Raw genomic sequence first — 15,428 nt, forward strand, 5'->3', positions numbered from 1 at the left:
TTCACACACACTCCAAACAGGAGTTCACGGTCCCGTTCAGTTTCATACGGATGCTAACAGAAGCGTGTTTTGACATTGCCCGAACTGGAGGCCCAGCTCTGATGGTTTATCACTGGCAATCCTAAAAGCTCAATCCCAATTTACTGCTCAAATCTGATGTTTTTGTTTGGTTGTTTACATTATCTTTTTGATTGTATATATTAAACAGTGTGAACAGATCATGCTCTTAAGATTATTCTATCTCTGATCTCTGAATTTCTGAACTCAATAAATAGCTTCATGCTAATCTTTGTGATGATCCAGCACAGAAATACAGTTCAAACATTTCCTGAATCTGTAGAGTCGCCCTTTTCATTCCATCTTATCATGAGATCGTATGTGACTCACATCCGGAGTTATGAGGCTATGAAGAGCTTTTGAGATACACGTCATCTGCCTCTCACCGTGTGGAACTGGTGGATTCATGTGTCCATCTACATTCTGTGTGAAACTGACCAATGGACACCCAGGAAATCACTAAGGACTGACCATCACGCCGGAAACCCTTCATTCTTCATTCAGTCCACATCAGAGATGTGAAATGGCGAGCAGAGAGTTTACAGCTGCTGAAGTTGCTGCAGCGGTTTTGGAAAGTAGTGATGAAAATAACAGAGCATTTTGATATGAAACATTTGAGTATCATGTTATACGAAGAGCCTTTAAAGGAAAATTTAAGGGGATATGAACAAATCAAGATAACAACCTCAGACCACAGAGGGTTAAACATCTAAATCTGTCACAGAAATAAGATTCGGCCCACTTTTACCTGCAGTGCGAACGTGGCCTTAGGAACTTTGTAGCATTTTACATAAGAGCAACTGGAAACAGAGCAGTTTTTAACTGTCTGACACAGTTTGTGTTGGACTCTATTGTAATGTCAAATGTTTAGAGAACGTCCTCAGTTAGAGATCTTTTACATCCGTTCTCTATTGGGCTCTAATTAGGCCACTGATTGAGCTGAAAAATACCCGTGAGTGAATGGATCTCTCCCACAGGGTAGTCTGCTGTCTCTTTAGTCACGAACAGAGCTTGAGGGAACACCTTCATGTTCAAACATCTGCTTTCATACAGGCTGAGGGAATGCTTCCCAATCCTGTGCTTTACATATTTTAGTGTTTTTCCTGCTATTGCACACGAGGGAGTTGGTAATTACCCAAAGAGAGGAATCAGGTGTTAGATTCACAGAATTTTTTAGTTTTCACACCAAGCTATTTTAGAAACAAATGATGCTCTGGTTTTAACCCAGAATTATCAAAACGAAAATAAGCCATTTAGGCTACATGGCAGTAAAGGGTAGGAGGTGCATCTACAGTGTAGAGGGGACCACTTGAGTTGCATAGAATGAGTGGGAACTATGCAGTGATATAGGTCAGAATGGTTTTATAGGTAGGTTTAGGTAGGTAGGTTTATTGTTTTATTGTTGGTGGTTTTATTGTACAGTTTTATTGTAGTGGTGGTAAGTATGGTACAGTCCTGGTCTTGATATATTTCTATATTTATATATCATTATATTATTCTTTTTCCCCCGAATAAAACTGATTTAAATGCTTCAGTAAGACTTACTATTCTGGGGTGTCTCTTTACTTTTAACAACTAAAGTAAATCTGAAATATTTTATTGTGCAAATTACACAGAGAATCCTGTGTCAGTATTGCTTTCTAACACTTAAAACCGGTGCTAAATGTTGTTTTCTATACAGGCTTCGGAATGTAACTGCTTCACCATTTAAGGTGAGCTGGGAAATTCAAATAAGAAGCCAACTTCAGTTTAATTGAATTTCATTTATCTCATGCGTGCATCCTGTACCCTCACCCCTACACTCTTCTTCCTGGTTAGCTGATCTGTGCTAGCTCTACTATGCTACTTATCCAGCTAGCGAGTAGGTAAAGAATGCACAGTTCAATACTGTGAAAGAATGACAAGAACATCACAATGTTCTTGCAATGTGGTTAATTAGCCTTTAACTGCTGTGCTGTCAATTGTTAAAGCAACTCACGTTAGCCAAATGAATTAAGGTAAGAAACTGTGTGTTGGCTAGTTGGCGGTGGTTAGTTTCATGTCTTTTAGCCTTAATGCTTGTTAGCTGGCTTTGCAAATCTGTAAACAGGCCCCCGCTAAATGTAATTCTGGCCATATCACTAATACATAGTAGTATATTTTGGTTAAAACACATTTTGGGCAAGTTTGAAGCCCTTCCATGTTTTTTGCTATGCTTGAAATGGCCTGAACCTGGCAACCCACTGGGCTAAAATAAACCATGTTCTGAAATCAAACTCAGGTTTGTAGACATGTGAAAACAGCCTCAGTCAAGCTTTCCTCTTTACTTTTGGAAGAATTTTGACATCTCCTGCACTAGTTAGCCATATTATGCGTGAAAATGAAAAATCCTTGTACGTTAATGACTTTCGCTATGGCTTGTATCCCTTTACGCGAGTGCACAAAAAACAAACTGAGGCCTGTTAAAAAAATAGTGCTTGAACGTAAGTAAAACGTTGATTTGATCAATATTGCCACATATGAATTCACCTGAAATTCTAAAAAAGAACGAGTGGGGCCTGTCGGGGAGCAAAGACTGGCAGGAATAGCATCGCTAGCATGCTAAAAATCTCTGCGATGCTAGTGTTGCAAATCTTTCTCCGCCTCTCTCTGGACTTTGGAGGTGTTCTGATTGGTTTTGTTCTGAGAGGCTCGTACTCCAGCCAGGTGAAGCAGCGACCCCGCCGCCTCCTTCATCTCTTCGTCCTCATTGTCGCTGGGTGGGAATTTCTCTGCCCTTCTCTTTTTCAGAGGAAGCGTATCGCCGGGTTTTAGCAGACGGACTTTGGTGCAGTTCGTTCTTCTGATAGGCTGCTCTGATGTTACCAAGGTGGTGCTCAGGGGGAAGTCTCTAGGCTCCTTTTTGACCTCTGTGACCACTCTGATGATCTTCGGACCTTGGCTGCAGACAGGTTGGGTGGTGTGGGGAGAACTGGAAGAAGAACTGCACTCCTCCGGTGGATCATTGCTGGATAAACTGGTTTTATCTCGGGTCAGATAATCACCCAGAACCGTTCTGAAAACACAAACAGGTTGTTGGGACCTTTAAAACTCTGAAGATTTAACTTAAGATTAAGTTAAGATTTAACTACTATTTCAACTGTGCTACACTTAGTGGGTAGTAACTACAGTCGTAGTTTGGGCAACCTGGTCTAATGGCATAAATGTTGATATTCTAAGTGTAAATAAGTTACACATTATCTGCAGAGAACATCACAATTACTTTATCTACTGAATTTAACATACTGGGGAAAAAATCTAACATAAATCGTGATCTCTGCATAGGTGATGACACATTTTATGTTTTACGTGAAGTACACTACCAGTCAAGAGTTTGAACACACTTAATTGAATGTACATTTTCAGAATCTTAAAGACACTTAAAAGGGCTTTGGACTTGAAATCTTTAAAATCCCATAATCCTTAGAAGATATAGACTTTGACAGTACTGCTTATGCATGGTTTCAGAAGGCAGCGTGTTACCTTAGGAAATATTCACTCAGAATTTTGATCAGTTACTAAAGGTGTGCCTCGGGGTTCAGTTCTGGGATCAGTATTGTTTTCAATGTATCAACGATATTGCTTCATCTGTAACTGACTGTAATGCTCATCTATATGCAGATGATGCTATTGCATAGCAAATTCTACATCTGATTACAAATATCCTTTAATGCCATACAAGTTGCATTCTATGATCATAACTGTTCACTGAACACAGATAAAATAAACTTTGTAGTATTTTTTAAATATTGACAATGTTTACCTGGGCATTACTACTCTAAATGGTTTATAAGTATTTAGCAATTGGGTGGTCAAGAAACTTAAACTTAAGACATCATGTGACTACAATTACTAGGTACCAGAAAAAAAGCTTGATATAGAAAAATGTTTCCCATTGCACAGCAGAAAGGTGATTGTTATCCAAAGTTTTTTTTTTGACTGTTCATTTATTTCACCTTCTTTTTTTGCACTTATTTTGCTTTGTGTATTATTTTATGTACTGGAGTCTAAACAAAGAAGAAATAAACATTCTGACCTAAAGGGTTCTGCTTAAATGCAAATGAATTAGGTTTCTAAGACAAATACAGACAGTAAAGTTTGAAATAAACTTCCAAAACAAACAAAATAAATTAATTACTATATATATATATATATATATATATATATACACATATATACATATACACACACACACATATATATATACATATACATACATATATATATATTTCCAACAAGTGATTTTTAGCAACAGCAAGGTCTCAGCCTGGGTGTATATTCTTCAATTCTGTAAATATATTTTCTACTATTTTCTTATAATTTATTCTATATATTTGTTTTTGTTGTTACTGTGTAAATGCTATGTGTCAAAACAAAGTCATGGTAGTAAAAGGGTCACCTCTGTGGGCGATGCATCTGAGGTTGAGACTAGAAAGATACTAACCTCACTCCTGTGGTCCTCCCTAAAGGACTTATGGGTAAGGGTCTGATGACTGGGAGAAGCCCCTCAGTTCCGAGCCGGGAGCCGTGCTGGATCACTTTCTGAGGAACTAAACAGAACACAAACATCACCTGCACAGCACTGTGATCTCATCTCATTAACATTATACTGCATCAGCAAAAGCAGGAGCAGAGATTTCTCTGAGAACCTGTTGTGTGTAGAATGATAATTAGGATTAGAGCAGCTCCTTATACGGAAAAGCATACTGAGGATTTCAGACCACTCAGTCTCAGTGGTAATAAACAGATGAGATTAATACTATTTGTCTGATCCACTTGCACCAGTGCAACACACACTAACACACCACCACCACACCAGTGTCACTGCAGTGCTGAGAATGACCCACCCCCTCAATTAATGCTCTGTGGGGGTCCTGACCATTGAAGAACAGGGTGACAAAGTATGCAGAGCTGATAAAGTGGACAATGAGTGTAGAAACAAGGAGATGTTTCTAATAAAGTGCTTAGTTAGTGTGTATGTGTGCAATAGTGTCAATTTTTAGCAGTGACATTTATGTCAAACATATATGGAAACATATCACAAACTTGACACAAGTTTTTAAAAACATATAGAAATATATTTCCTTTGTATGCAGTTCTGAACCAGTGATTAACCAGACCTGCTGGCTTCAGGAAGAACACGTCTGATATTAAACAATGCCTGGATATGCTATATTTCATCTTTGGTTTTGAAAAAGTCTTCTTGCTTGTAGTCCCTGAAGTGAATGACGTCATGCAGCCCACTGCTGTTTACCCTGCAAACACAACATCTGCATGTGCACACATGAGCTCAGAGTGAGCTCAGGAGGACACTTTCTGTGGATTATAAGACCACTTAGGACAACAATACTGATACTGGGACATTGAGGACGTCAATCAGCTAAAAACAGAACAGCTCTACTTAGCCCAAATATATCAGTACTATGTTTATGGATAACAGCGATAGTTAATAATAATAATAATAAAAATAATAATAACACCCTTTATTTATAAAGCACATTTCATGCTGGTGGCAGCTCAATGAGCATTACAGCAATAGAAGAAATTATGAGTACTAATTTAAAATCTTAGAATAATCTGATTAGATCAGATTAAAGACATAAATACCAATAGACATAGAGTTTTAATGAAGCACTGAGTTAAAGAGCTGCATTTTCAGATGTTCATTAAAAGTGAGCTTGACTGTCTGATAAAAGTTGAACTGAGCTCCACAGTTTAAAAGCAGAATAACAGAAAGAGCCTCTCCATGTTTTCTGTATTTTACGGAAGGTGTTTGCAGAAGGTCAGTATCTGCTTTAAAATCTCTCCTAAAAGATCCAGGCAGTCAGTGCAGTATGTAAACGGTGGTGATGTGAGCTCTCTGTGTTGGTGTTGTGAGGATCCGTGCTGCTGCGTTCTGTACGAGTTGTAGGGGATGGATTGTTTTCTCCAGTAAGAAGATCATTACAGTGATCAACTCTGTTGCACACATGATAAAAAGCTGCTCAAGTGACTGTGTTTACATGCAGGATAAAACAGAACTCAGAATCTAAGATCACACCCAGGTTTCATTATTTGAATAAAAAGAAATCCATTTCAGTTTACTAATTACTTCCCCTGAACAGATTGTTGGCTGAGTTTACAGAGGCCCCCCCCAGATTCACAAACAGAGTCACGCAGCCAGCACATGCACACGCTAATTACATACAAGCACACACATGCAGAATCTACAGTACATAATATCATCAAAAGATTCAGAGAATGTGGAGAAATCCCTGTATGCGAGGGACTAGACCAACCTTCGTGATCTTCAGGCCCTCGGGCAGCAGTACATTAAAAACAGGCATGACTCTGTACTGGAAATCACTGCATGGGCTCAGGAAGTTTCTCTCTATTATGATCTGTGTCAATTTTTAAATGTTTATCTGTCATCCTTCAGTGCTAGCCTGAACTGAAAGTTTGACGTAGCAATAGTAAGGCAGCACTTTGAACTTTGAAAATAAGCTGCGTTCCAAAGCCTAGGCTGCAGCCGAGGCCGTGTGGTTCCTCGGTAGGACTGTCCTATGAAGAATCCACCTTAGTAGCCTATTGGTCACACAAATGGAGCAGCCCTAACAAGGCTGAGTGATGATATCACCAGAAAGGTCCCGCCTCTGCAACTGCGGCATGAAACTTGTGAGGGAACTGGTGAGAGAAAATGGAGCCTGTTGCGTTGAGTTTGTTGCTTTCTCATTTCTTCATGGAAATGGAGACGTTCTTATGTAGTACGATAAACTGCACGTACACAAATACTTCTAAATAAAATACGATACATGGACGATACACACATATATGGACAAATGCTTTAATTAATCAGTCATTTTATAAGGTAACGATGTCGAATTAAAGGACGTGAACAATTACATTTTAAAACAAGCTCTGCTCCAACGGCTTTGTTTTCCATCATTTTCGTGGTGCTGTTTTTTTTTTCCTTTGCATCATTTGTGCGCAGAGAACTGTGGGTAACGTTCTGCATTTCTAGACTGTATATGAAGGGTCCTTCACTTTGAAACAGCCTTCTATGATGTAGCAGCCGAGAAATGTAGCTTGCCTCGGCTGCAGCTTAGGCCTCAGAACGCAACTACAATCAGTTTATCACAATAAAGTTAAAAAATTGCCATGTTATCAAACCCTGTTGTGTGATGCCAACTGATGGGGTATAAGGCTCCATTACTTGTTAGCTACATAAGCCTCACAGCTCCAATGTTAAAAAAAGCAAACTTCAGACACCCAACATGTCTTGGCTGAACTACATTCTCAGTTAAGAGGGGAAAATGTGTAAATTAGATTTTTGGCCAAACTATCGCTTTAAGTAGACACCCACTCAGCCTTACTTATCACCCAGAAGCCAAATACATTGAGTGTATTCTCGTTCAGACTCTCTAGTGAAGCAGCTCTGGGGCCATTATTCCATTAACAGGTGCTCAGTAATGGAGGAGGAAGCTGTTCAGACGGATAATGGATCTATTTTCTCCCAACACGCGGATCTCTGTGCTGGGAGAGAGCACTCTGATTGGTATTGAATGGCTATTTTAACGGCTCAGCCACCACCAGGGCCGGCGAAAGAGAGAGAAAGATGAAAGATGAAGAAGCACTTGGAGGTAATTGAAGCAAAGGCAATGTTACGGGTAGAAGACAATGGAAATTCCCAACAGATCTATCCATGCGCCGCCTACTGCTATGAGGTTGGACGAGCTTTACAGAGCGCTGGTAAAAATCCCATTCAGCCCAATCAGAAACTGTAGAAAAGACTGTAGAAAAGTTTATATCACAATACCTACATTTAGAGTCAGTTATTCATTCAGTCTAATGAGAAACTGTAGAACAGACTCAGTTTATATCACAATACCTACATTTAGAGTCAGTTATTCATTCAACCTAATGAGAAACTGTAGAACAGACTCAGTTTATATCACAATACCTACATTTAGAGCCGGTTATTCATTCAACCTAATGAGAAACTGTAGAACAGACTCAGTTTATATCACAATACCTACATTTAGAGTCGGTTATTCATTCAACCTCATGAGAAACTGTAGAACAGACTCAGTTTATATCACAATACCTACATTTAGAGCCGGTTATTCATTCAACCTAATGAGAAACTGCAGAAGTTTCGCGTTATAGACTCATAGTATCTATCACACATTTTTGTATAGGAATGGTCAGATCTTTCCCACCTAGAAATGAATGGCGGAATGCTCAAAAATGAAGCTTGTAAACCCCTCAGATCACCATGATAGAAGTACACTAGCAACACCCTAGCAACCACCTGGAATATCATAACAACCAGCTATCAATACTTTAACAACCACCTGGGATAACATAGCAACTGCCTAGCCACACCCTAGCAACCACCTAATAAAACCCTGGCAACCATCTTGGATACATTAGCAACTAGTTAGTAACCACCTAAGAGTACCCTAGCAACAACACAGCAACCACATGGAATAGCATTTGTTAGCAACATCCTATAGGAACCACTTAGCAACACCCTAGCAACCATCTTGGATACCTTAGCAACCAGTTAGCAGTGCCCAAGCAACAACATAGCAACCACCTAGAATAACATTCAAATTGTTTAGCAACACCTTAGCAACCACCTAAGATACTACAGCAACCCCTAAGCAACATCATAAAAGCTACGTGGGATAACATAGCAGCTGCCTAGCCACACCCTAGCAACCACCAGAAACACTATAGCAACCATCTAGTAATACCCTAGCAACCATCTTGGATACCTTAGCAACCAGTTAGTAACCATCTAACAGTACCCTAGCAACAACACAGCAACCACATGGAATAACATCTGAATTGGTTAGCAACATCCTATAGGAACCACTTAGCAACACCCTAGCAACCATCTTTCTTACCTTAGCAACCAGTTAGCAGTACCCTTGCAACAACATAGCAACCACCTAAGATACTATAGCAACTACTTAGCCACACCTTATCAACCTCCTGAGATAACATAGCAACTGCCTAGCTGCACTCTAGCAACCATCTGAAACTCTATATCAACCACCTTGCAAAACCCTAACAATCATCTTGGATACCTTAGCAACCACTTAGAAGCCACATAGCAATGCCCTAGCAACCACCTAACAAATATCATAGCAACCAATTAGCAACACCCTAGCAAAAGCAGGGAACTGCATAAGCTACACAATTACTCCGCATTTAATTCAGGAAATGAACTTCACTCAATTTCAAAACAGTAGTTTTTTTTTTGATTACTTTTTTATTAGTTTTGAAACAGTTATAGCAAAAGAATACAAAGGAAAAGTGAAAGGAGGCACAGTGTATTTTCATTTCTAGCGATTTAACAGTTACATACAAAAGGAGTACTTAATATTCAGACCCACATGCCGGGCTCCTGTGTCTAGGCGAGACAAAGACTTTCTCCATTTAAAGTGAAACAACTCAGAACTTTTCTGAAGCTTAAATGAAAGATTTTCTAACATTTCTCTGTACCAGTGAGGTGCAGATGGTGCTGTAGAGGCCCTCCACTCTCTAACAATCAATTTACAGCCTAGCATTACAGCAGTCTGAGTCCAGTCGATCTCAGAGGGCTCCAGATCTGACAGAGCAAAAGCTCCCCAATCCAGGTGAGAACTGAACGTGTTTACCCAGAATTGTCTCAATATGGTACTGGATGTCAGACCAGAAAACCTGTATATTAGGACAGTCCCACATCACCTGCATCATAATGCCTGGCTCGCTTCACAGCGCCAACAAGTGGGCCTGTCTAGGATTATAAATAGTCTAGACCAGGGGTGTCAAACAAAAAAATCTCAACAGATCTATGGGTCAGCTGTGTTTTTATTTTATTTTTACTTAACATTTTGCCATGACCCCAACTGGCCATTGTTTATTCAAAATAGGCACTATTCAAAAAAAGGCACTGAATACTTAAATGATTCAAAAATAATAATTGTTTTATATAAAACAATAGATGACATTAGCTGCAGATAACTGTAAAACCTCTTTAAATGTCCCCTAATGTACAGTAGGATTTTTAAAACTGCTCATTTGCTTGAACAGAAAGACACAAATATAGAAGTGCTTATGCATAAATAACACTTGAAAGCGTTTTACCTTGTAGGATTACTCCACCATTTTTTCGGAAGAGTGGACTCCCTGACCATAGGGGACGACTGGAAAAAAAAGAGAAAGAAAAGAAGAGAAGAGATGGGTCAGCTATCAGAGAGTGTGGTCACTCCAGAGTGATTATTAATTGCGGCCTTTATAACCCCAGGCGGATTAAAATGGCTTTGATTAGCTGTTAGAGCTGCTTAACACACCACACAGCTCTCTTCACTCATTAGTCTGACAGTAACACAATAACTAGTTATTACTATTATTTTGCTTTGCAGATGTAATATCATAATATTACATGTTTAATCACATACAGACATAATGAATTACATTTAGATCTGATTTGCTTTCAGTATCGAGAGGTTGAAGTGTGACTTTTTCTGCTTGTTTTGATGTCAGAAACACATAAAGCCACAAAAAAAGGCCACCTGCTGTTGCCATGGAGTTCAATGTTGCTATGGAAATAGGATGTTTATTTGTCTATCTCGTTTTTATCTTTTTTCCCGATTAACAGCTTTCCTTTACTACAGCACCTGGCTCAGCCCAAATGTTGCCATGGAGGTGTTCCAGTCACCATGGTAACGAGGGTATGTAGGGACAGGTTTAGGGTGGGCAAGTGCGCAGATGTAGGTACAAGTGCTTGATGTGACCGCATCGTGCGCTAAAATGCGTCTGAAATTAGTGTTCGATTTCCTTAAGCTGTGTTCACATATTTGCATTGAAAAAACGTAAACATGAAGCCAGGCACAGTGACCGCAGTGCGGGCAAACAGGGGTAATTATCAGAGGACAGCTATAGCAGTGTAGGTTGTCTATTTAAGGTGGAAAGGCAGTAGGATGCTCTGTACTCTTTTACTTTTTTTGTTTTATACTGTTTGTTCTGCATTTGCCGTCCATGACTCAGTGGCAGACTTTTTGGTTATGGCTCCTTTGAAAACAATGGAATGTCCAGTTTGTCATCGACCATCTACTGCTAACAAGTGAATTCAGCATTAGACTATAGTTAGTCACACACACATGGCATGTAGCCCTGTCCACCAACTGCAAGCAGGGTTCAAATGGCACAGTAAGGAAGCTTAAGACAAAAATAGCAAAAGAAGTTACTGGGATGTTTTTTTCACTCCAGTTAAGAAAATAGAGTTAGTGAAACAATAACACAGAAGTCAAGTGCATACTGCAACCACACTGCAGTACAATTTTGAGCTGCATCTTCACACAAATGTGAATCTGGTCTTGAGTGTTTAAACTATGCGATATCCAATAATATTTAGCACAATATTTTCTAGTTAATACATTGTGAATATCGAGTATCATAATCACAGCCCTTTCCCCACCCAATACACATGATCCACTGCAGCTTTGACCTACTTTCTATTCTATTTTTAGTTTATATGTTTTTTACATTAATGATTTCTTTAGTGAAGAAAATGGTTCTACATAAAACCATGAACACTCAAAGAACCCATTGCATGGTGAAACTGTTCTTCAGCTTGATGTGTTGTTCTTGAAAAGAGTTCTATATAGCACCAACAAGGGTTCTTCTATTGTTACAAGCTTGACATTGTAACAACAGAAGAACTCCCTATGGTGCTGTAGAACACATTTTCCATCAAGCTGAAGAACAGTTTCACCATGTAATTGGTGTGGCTTCATTCACATTTTTTTCTTCTTGCCACCAGCACAACAATAGCCTCGCTGTCATCCGCCATGTTTGTTTAGATTTAAAGTCACGTTAGTTTGCGATAAATCCCATGATGTAGCAGAATGTGGGCAACTCCTGCAAGGTATTGAGAATCTGAGTCATTGGACTGGGCCTTTTGTTTGCGTGCATAATCTGAAAGTGTAGGGTGTTTCATTCAGGGCAGATCGTGCATTGTGGGGACCTTGATGACCAACAACAACCAAGGACAAAAGAATTGAAAAATGTCATTATGTGTGGGTCTTTCACATTTTCAACATTGGTAAGGGTTTTTGAAATCCTGTAGTGTGGACCAGGCATTAGTCAGTTCAGCAGTGAAGCAGTGAAGGTGTGATTACCTGTGGTATTGCTGTGGAGAGGAGAGTGTGGGAAGCTGAGGAGAGCAGGGCTGATACGGGGTTTTCTTCAGAGCCTGGATCAGGTTGTGTCTGTATTCAGGATCTATAGACCACAGAGAACCTTTACCTATACTCTACAGACAGACAGAGAGAGAGAGAGAGAGAGAGAGAGAAGAGAGAGAGAGAGAGAAATTAATCAATCAAACACTGCTTTCTTTGCAAGCGTATAACCGTATAATATAGCAACTAACCATTATTTCTGTTTGATTAACAATATAATAAACTTTTTTGTATACCACCTTTACATAAAGCATAAGGAGAAAACAGAAATTCAGTTAAACAGTCTGACACATGGGTAGGTGCCAGTCCATCAGTGTCCTTTAAAAATAAATAAAATAGCTTAAAAAGTATTCTTATTGAACGGGAAGCCAATGAAGTGCTGCTAACACAAGGTAATTTGTTCATTCTTTCCTGTTCGGGTTAGAACTGCTGTTGCTGCCTTCTTTATAACCTACACTTTATCTATACTTTTTTTAGTCAAGCCAGTGAACAGTGCATTCCAGTAATTCAAGCGGGAGAAAACAAAAGCATGAGTCAACTTCTTAGCTTCGTGTAGTTTGAGATATGGCCGGACTTTGGCAATGTTTCTAAGATGAAAGAATGCTGTTTTAGTTTCATTTTCAATGTGAAGTTTAAAACTGAGGTCAGAGTCAAGGACAACAGCCAGGTCTCGCACTTCAGATTTAATGTATGTTGCCAAACCTCCTAGTTCGCTCACAATCTGTGCTTTGTGTGCAGTAGATCCAGTTAAAAGAATTTCAGTTTTATCTTCATTAGTTTTCAAGAAATTATTCATTCAATTCGTTAAACTTGATAAACAATCAACTAGCTAATCGACAGCACTTGTTTCATCAGGTGCAAAAGAGATATAAAGTGTGTATGGTCAGCGCAGCCATGGAAGTTGACTCCATGTTCACTGATGATATGGCCAAGTAGTAGCATATATAATGAAAACATGAGTGGCCCTAAGATAGACCCCTGTGGTCACACTTTCCTGAGAGAAATTCAGCAAGGGTAACAAAATACTGTCTATCAGTCAGGTATGTATAAAACCGTTTTAAGTACATTTCCAGAAAGTCCAATCCGATTTTGATGTCTGCCTAAGGCCCGATCCCATTTCACCCCTCGCCCCTACCACTTATCCCTTAATCGGGGTGTCCTGATTCTTGTTGAGATAGAGGGGTACATGGCCCTCCAAATGGAGGTTTTTTCAGAAGCACACTCCAAACAGAGTGTTATGAGAAAAAAAGAAAAACTGGCAAGATGGCTGCGCAAGCGACCAAAGAAACCCAGAAATGTGAGTATTTTCTCTGTTAAAAAAATACAATAACTATTGCGTTATCTTAGTTTAATGTTGTTTCAATGTATTATGGTCAACAAGCATAAAAAAAAAAAAATCACAAGTAGCAGCTGATGTCTCGGTAGCTAGCTGAATTGCCCGTTCCACCTTAAATGGTGCAGCAGGTACAGACATACAACCTCAGGCATCAGAACTGGAACGGGAAAACTCATACACAAAGCTGGCAAATAGCTGACTTGCTTCACATCACAGAAGAATTAGGGGTGGGCAATAATAAATAATTGTGAGGTTGCTGAACTTTACCCTCCTCTGCTATCACTGCAGACTGGCTAGGTCATCTACAGAACACAGCTAGTAGCCTGTTAAAGAAGTAATGTTTTTTTTTTTTGTTTGAGGGTTGTCCCACTTCGTAGAGAAAATTTCAACCACTACCCCTCTGACCCTCCAAAACAACAGGTAGGGGTTAAAATAAGAAAAAGGATTGGGCCTAAGAGTGTACAGTGATCAACAGTATCAAAAGTACCAATTATTATTCTGTTAAAAAAAGTGAGACATTATGTCGTCTACTGTGGACTCGCACTTCAGCCCATTCACAATCATTCACAGAAGCCTATTCTAAATCTCTGGACTCCAGCCTCTCGGACTTTGGACGCATGTTCTTTGATGTTCAAGTGCTAAAGTGCTCAATGCAAGCATGCAGTAATGAAAGAAGACTTCAGCTTGACTCACTTCCACCAATGAGACTGACACTAAAATATGTATATTTGTACATGAATTGTGTTTTACTTATATAGGAAGGCATTCTTCCTTCGTTAGTCTTTTTTTATGTATTTATGTTTTTTGTAACTCCTTCCATTTAGTTTATCACATGTGCTTTGCTATAAATACCACAAGCTAAGTCTCCTGAAATCTGCATCCCAAACAGACTCAGTAAATTTGCTATAAGTTGGCATTAGTCTCCTTGCAGTCTAGATAAATGGCAAGATTAAATATAAATACATTTTTACTTAAACTTAACTGAATTATGAGATTGATTTCAACACAATCAAATGGCTTTTATAATAAGGCAAATTTTCGGATCCAAAATAGTTATATAAACTGGCTAAGCTTAATCTACCATCACATTTCCAACTCAACTCATTAAAGGTAATTGGACTTTTTTAATAGTGTTGACATCACTATTATCACTTATTATTCAGTAACTACAGGGACTTCAGTGCAAACTGCCTGAGCTATTCTTAGAGTATAGAAGTGTGTGATAAAATTTTGGGCCTGCTGGTGGCCCCTGGCCATTTAAGGGGTTAATTTATTTGTGCTTATGTCTCATGATGCAGGTGAAAATCCCATGAGACCTTGAAAAAACACTATTTATTCTCTTTTATTTGACTTGAGTGACTTTTGTTGATTTAATGCCATTTTCAAAAAATATTTTCATGCATAACCTCTCTTTAAAAACAAAGGCCGCACTGGTGAGCTCAGAAACACTAAAAGGGCTGGGCTAGACAACCATGGCAAACAACTGTGGTAGATGACAGAAGAATTCTTGTCATCCACTACACTACTTCCTGGTGGAGAAACACAACATTTGGCAGATCAAGAACATCCTCCAGGGGGCTGGCGTTTCTGTGTCAAAGTCAACAATCAAGCGAAGACTTCACCAGAGTAAATACAGAGGGTTTAGCACATGATGTAAACCATTAGTAGGCCTCAAGAACAGGATGACTATATTAGAGTTTGAAAAAAAAACATCTAAAAAAGTCTTTATAGTTTTGGAACAACATGTTATAGACAGATCAGATAAAGATTAACATTTACAGCATTTGGCAGATGCTCTTACCCAG

The 15,428-nt window shown here is 39.1% G+C and overlaps 1 protein-coding gene across 2 annotated transcripts in view; it reads right to left on the bottom strand.

The window, feature by feature from the left end:
* Positions 1 to 417: 417 nt before the first annotated feature.
* The window catches only part of ches1 (checkpoint suppressor 1), a 48,540-nt gene continuing 33,529 nt past the window's right edge, over positions 418 to 15,428 (bottom strand). The window contains exons 4-7 of one of the 2 annotated variants that reach the window (XM_036582448.1): positions 12,228 to 12,361; positions 10,192 to 10,250; positions 4,520 to 4,625; positions 418 to 3,091 (exon numbers count right to left, since the gene is read on the bottom strand). In XM_036582448.1, coding sequence (XP_036438341.1) covers positions 2,656 to 3,091; positions 4,520 to 4,625; positions 10,192 to 10,250; positions 12,228 to 12,361 — 735 coding nt within the window. In that variant the 3' untranslated portion in view covers positions 418 to 2,655. The remainder of the gene's footprint in view (positions 3,092 to 4,519; positions 4,626 to 10,191; positions 10,251 to 12,227; positions 12,362 to 15,428) is intronic. The other variant, XM_036582449.1, reaches the window with a different exon arrangement.

This window comes from Colossoma macropomum, unplaced genomic scaffold, assembly GCF_904425465.1.
Source record: "Colossoma macropomum unplaced genomic scaffold, Colossoma_macropomum, whole genome shotgun sequence".
Taxonomy (NCBI): domain Eukaryota; kingdom Metazoa; phylum Chordata; class Actinopteri; order Characiformes; family Serrasalmidae; genus Colossoma; species Colossoma macropomum.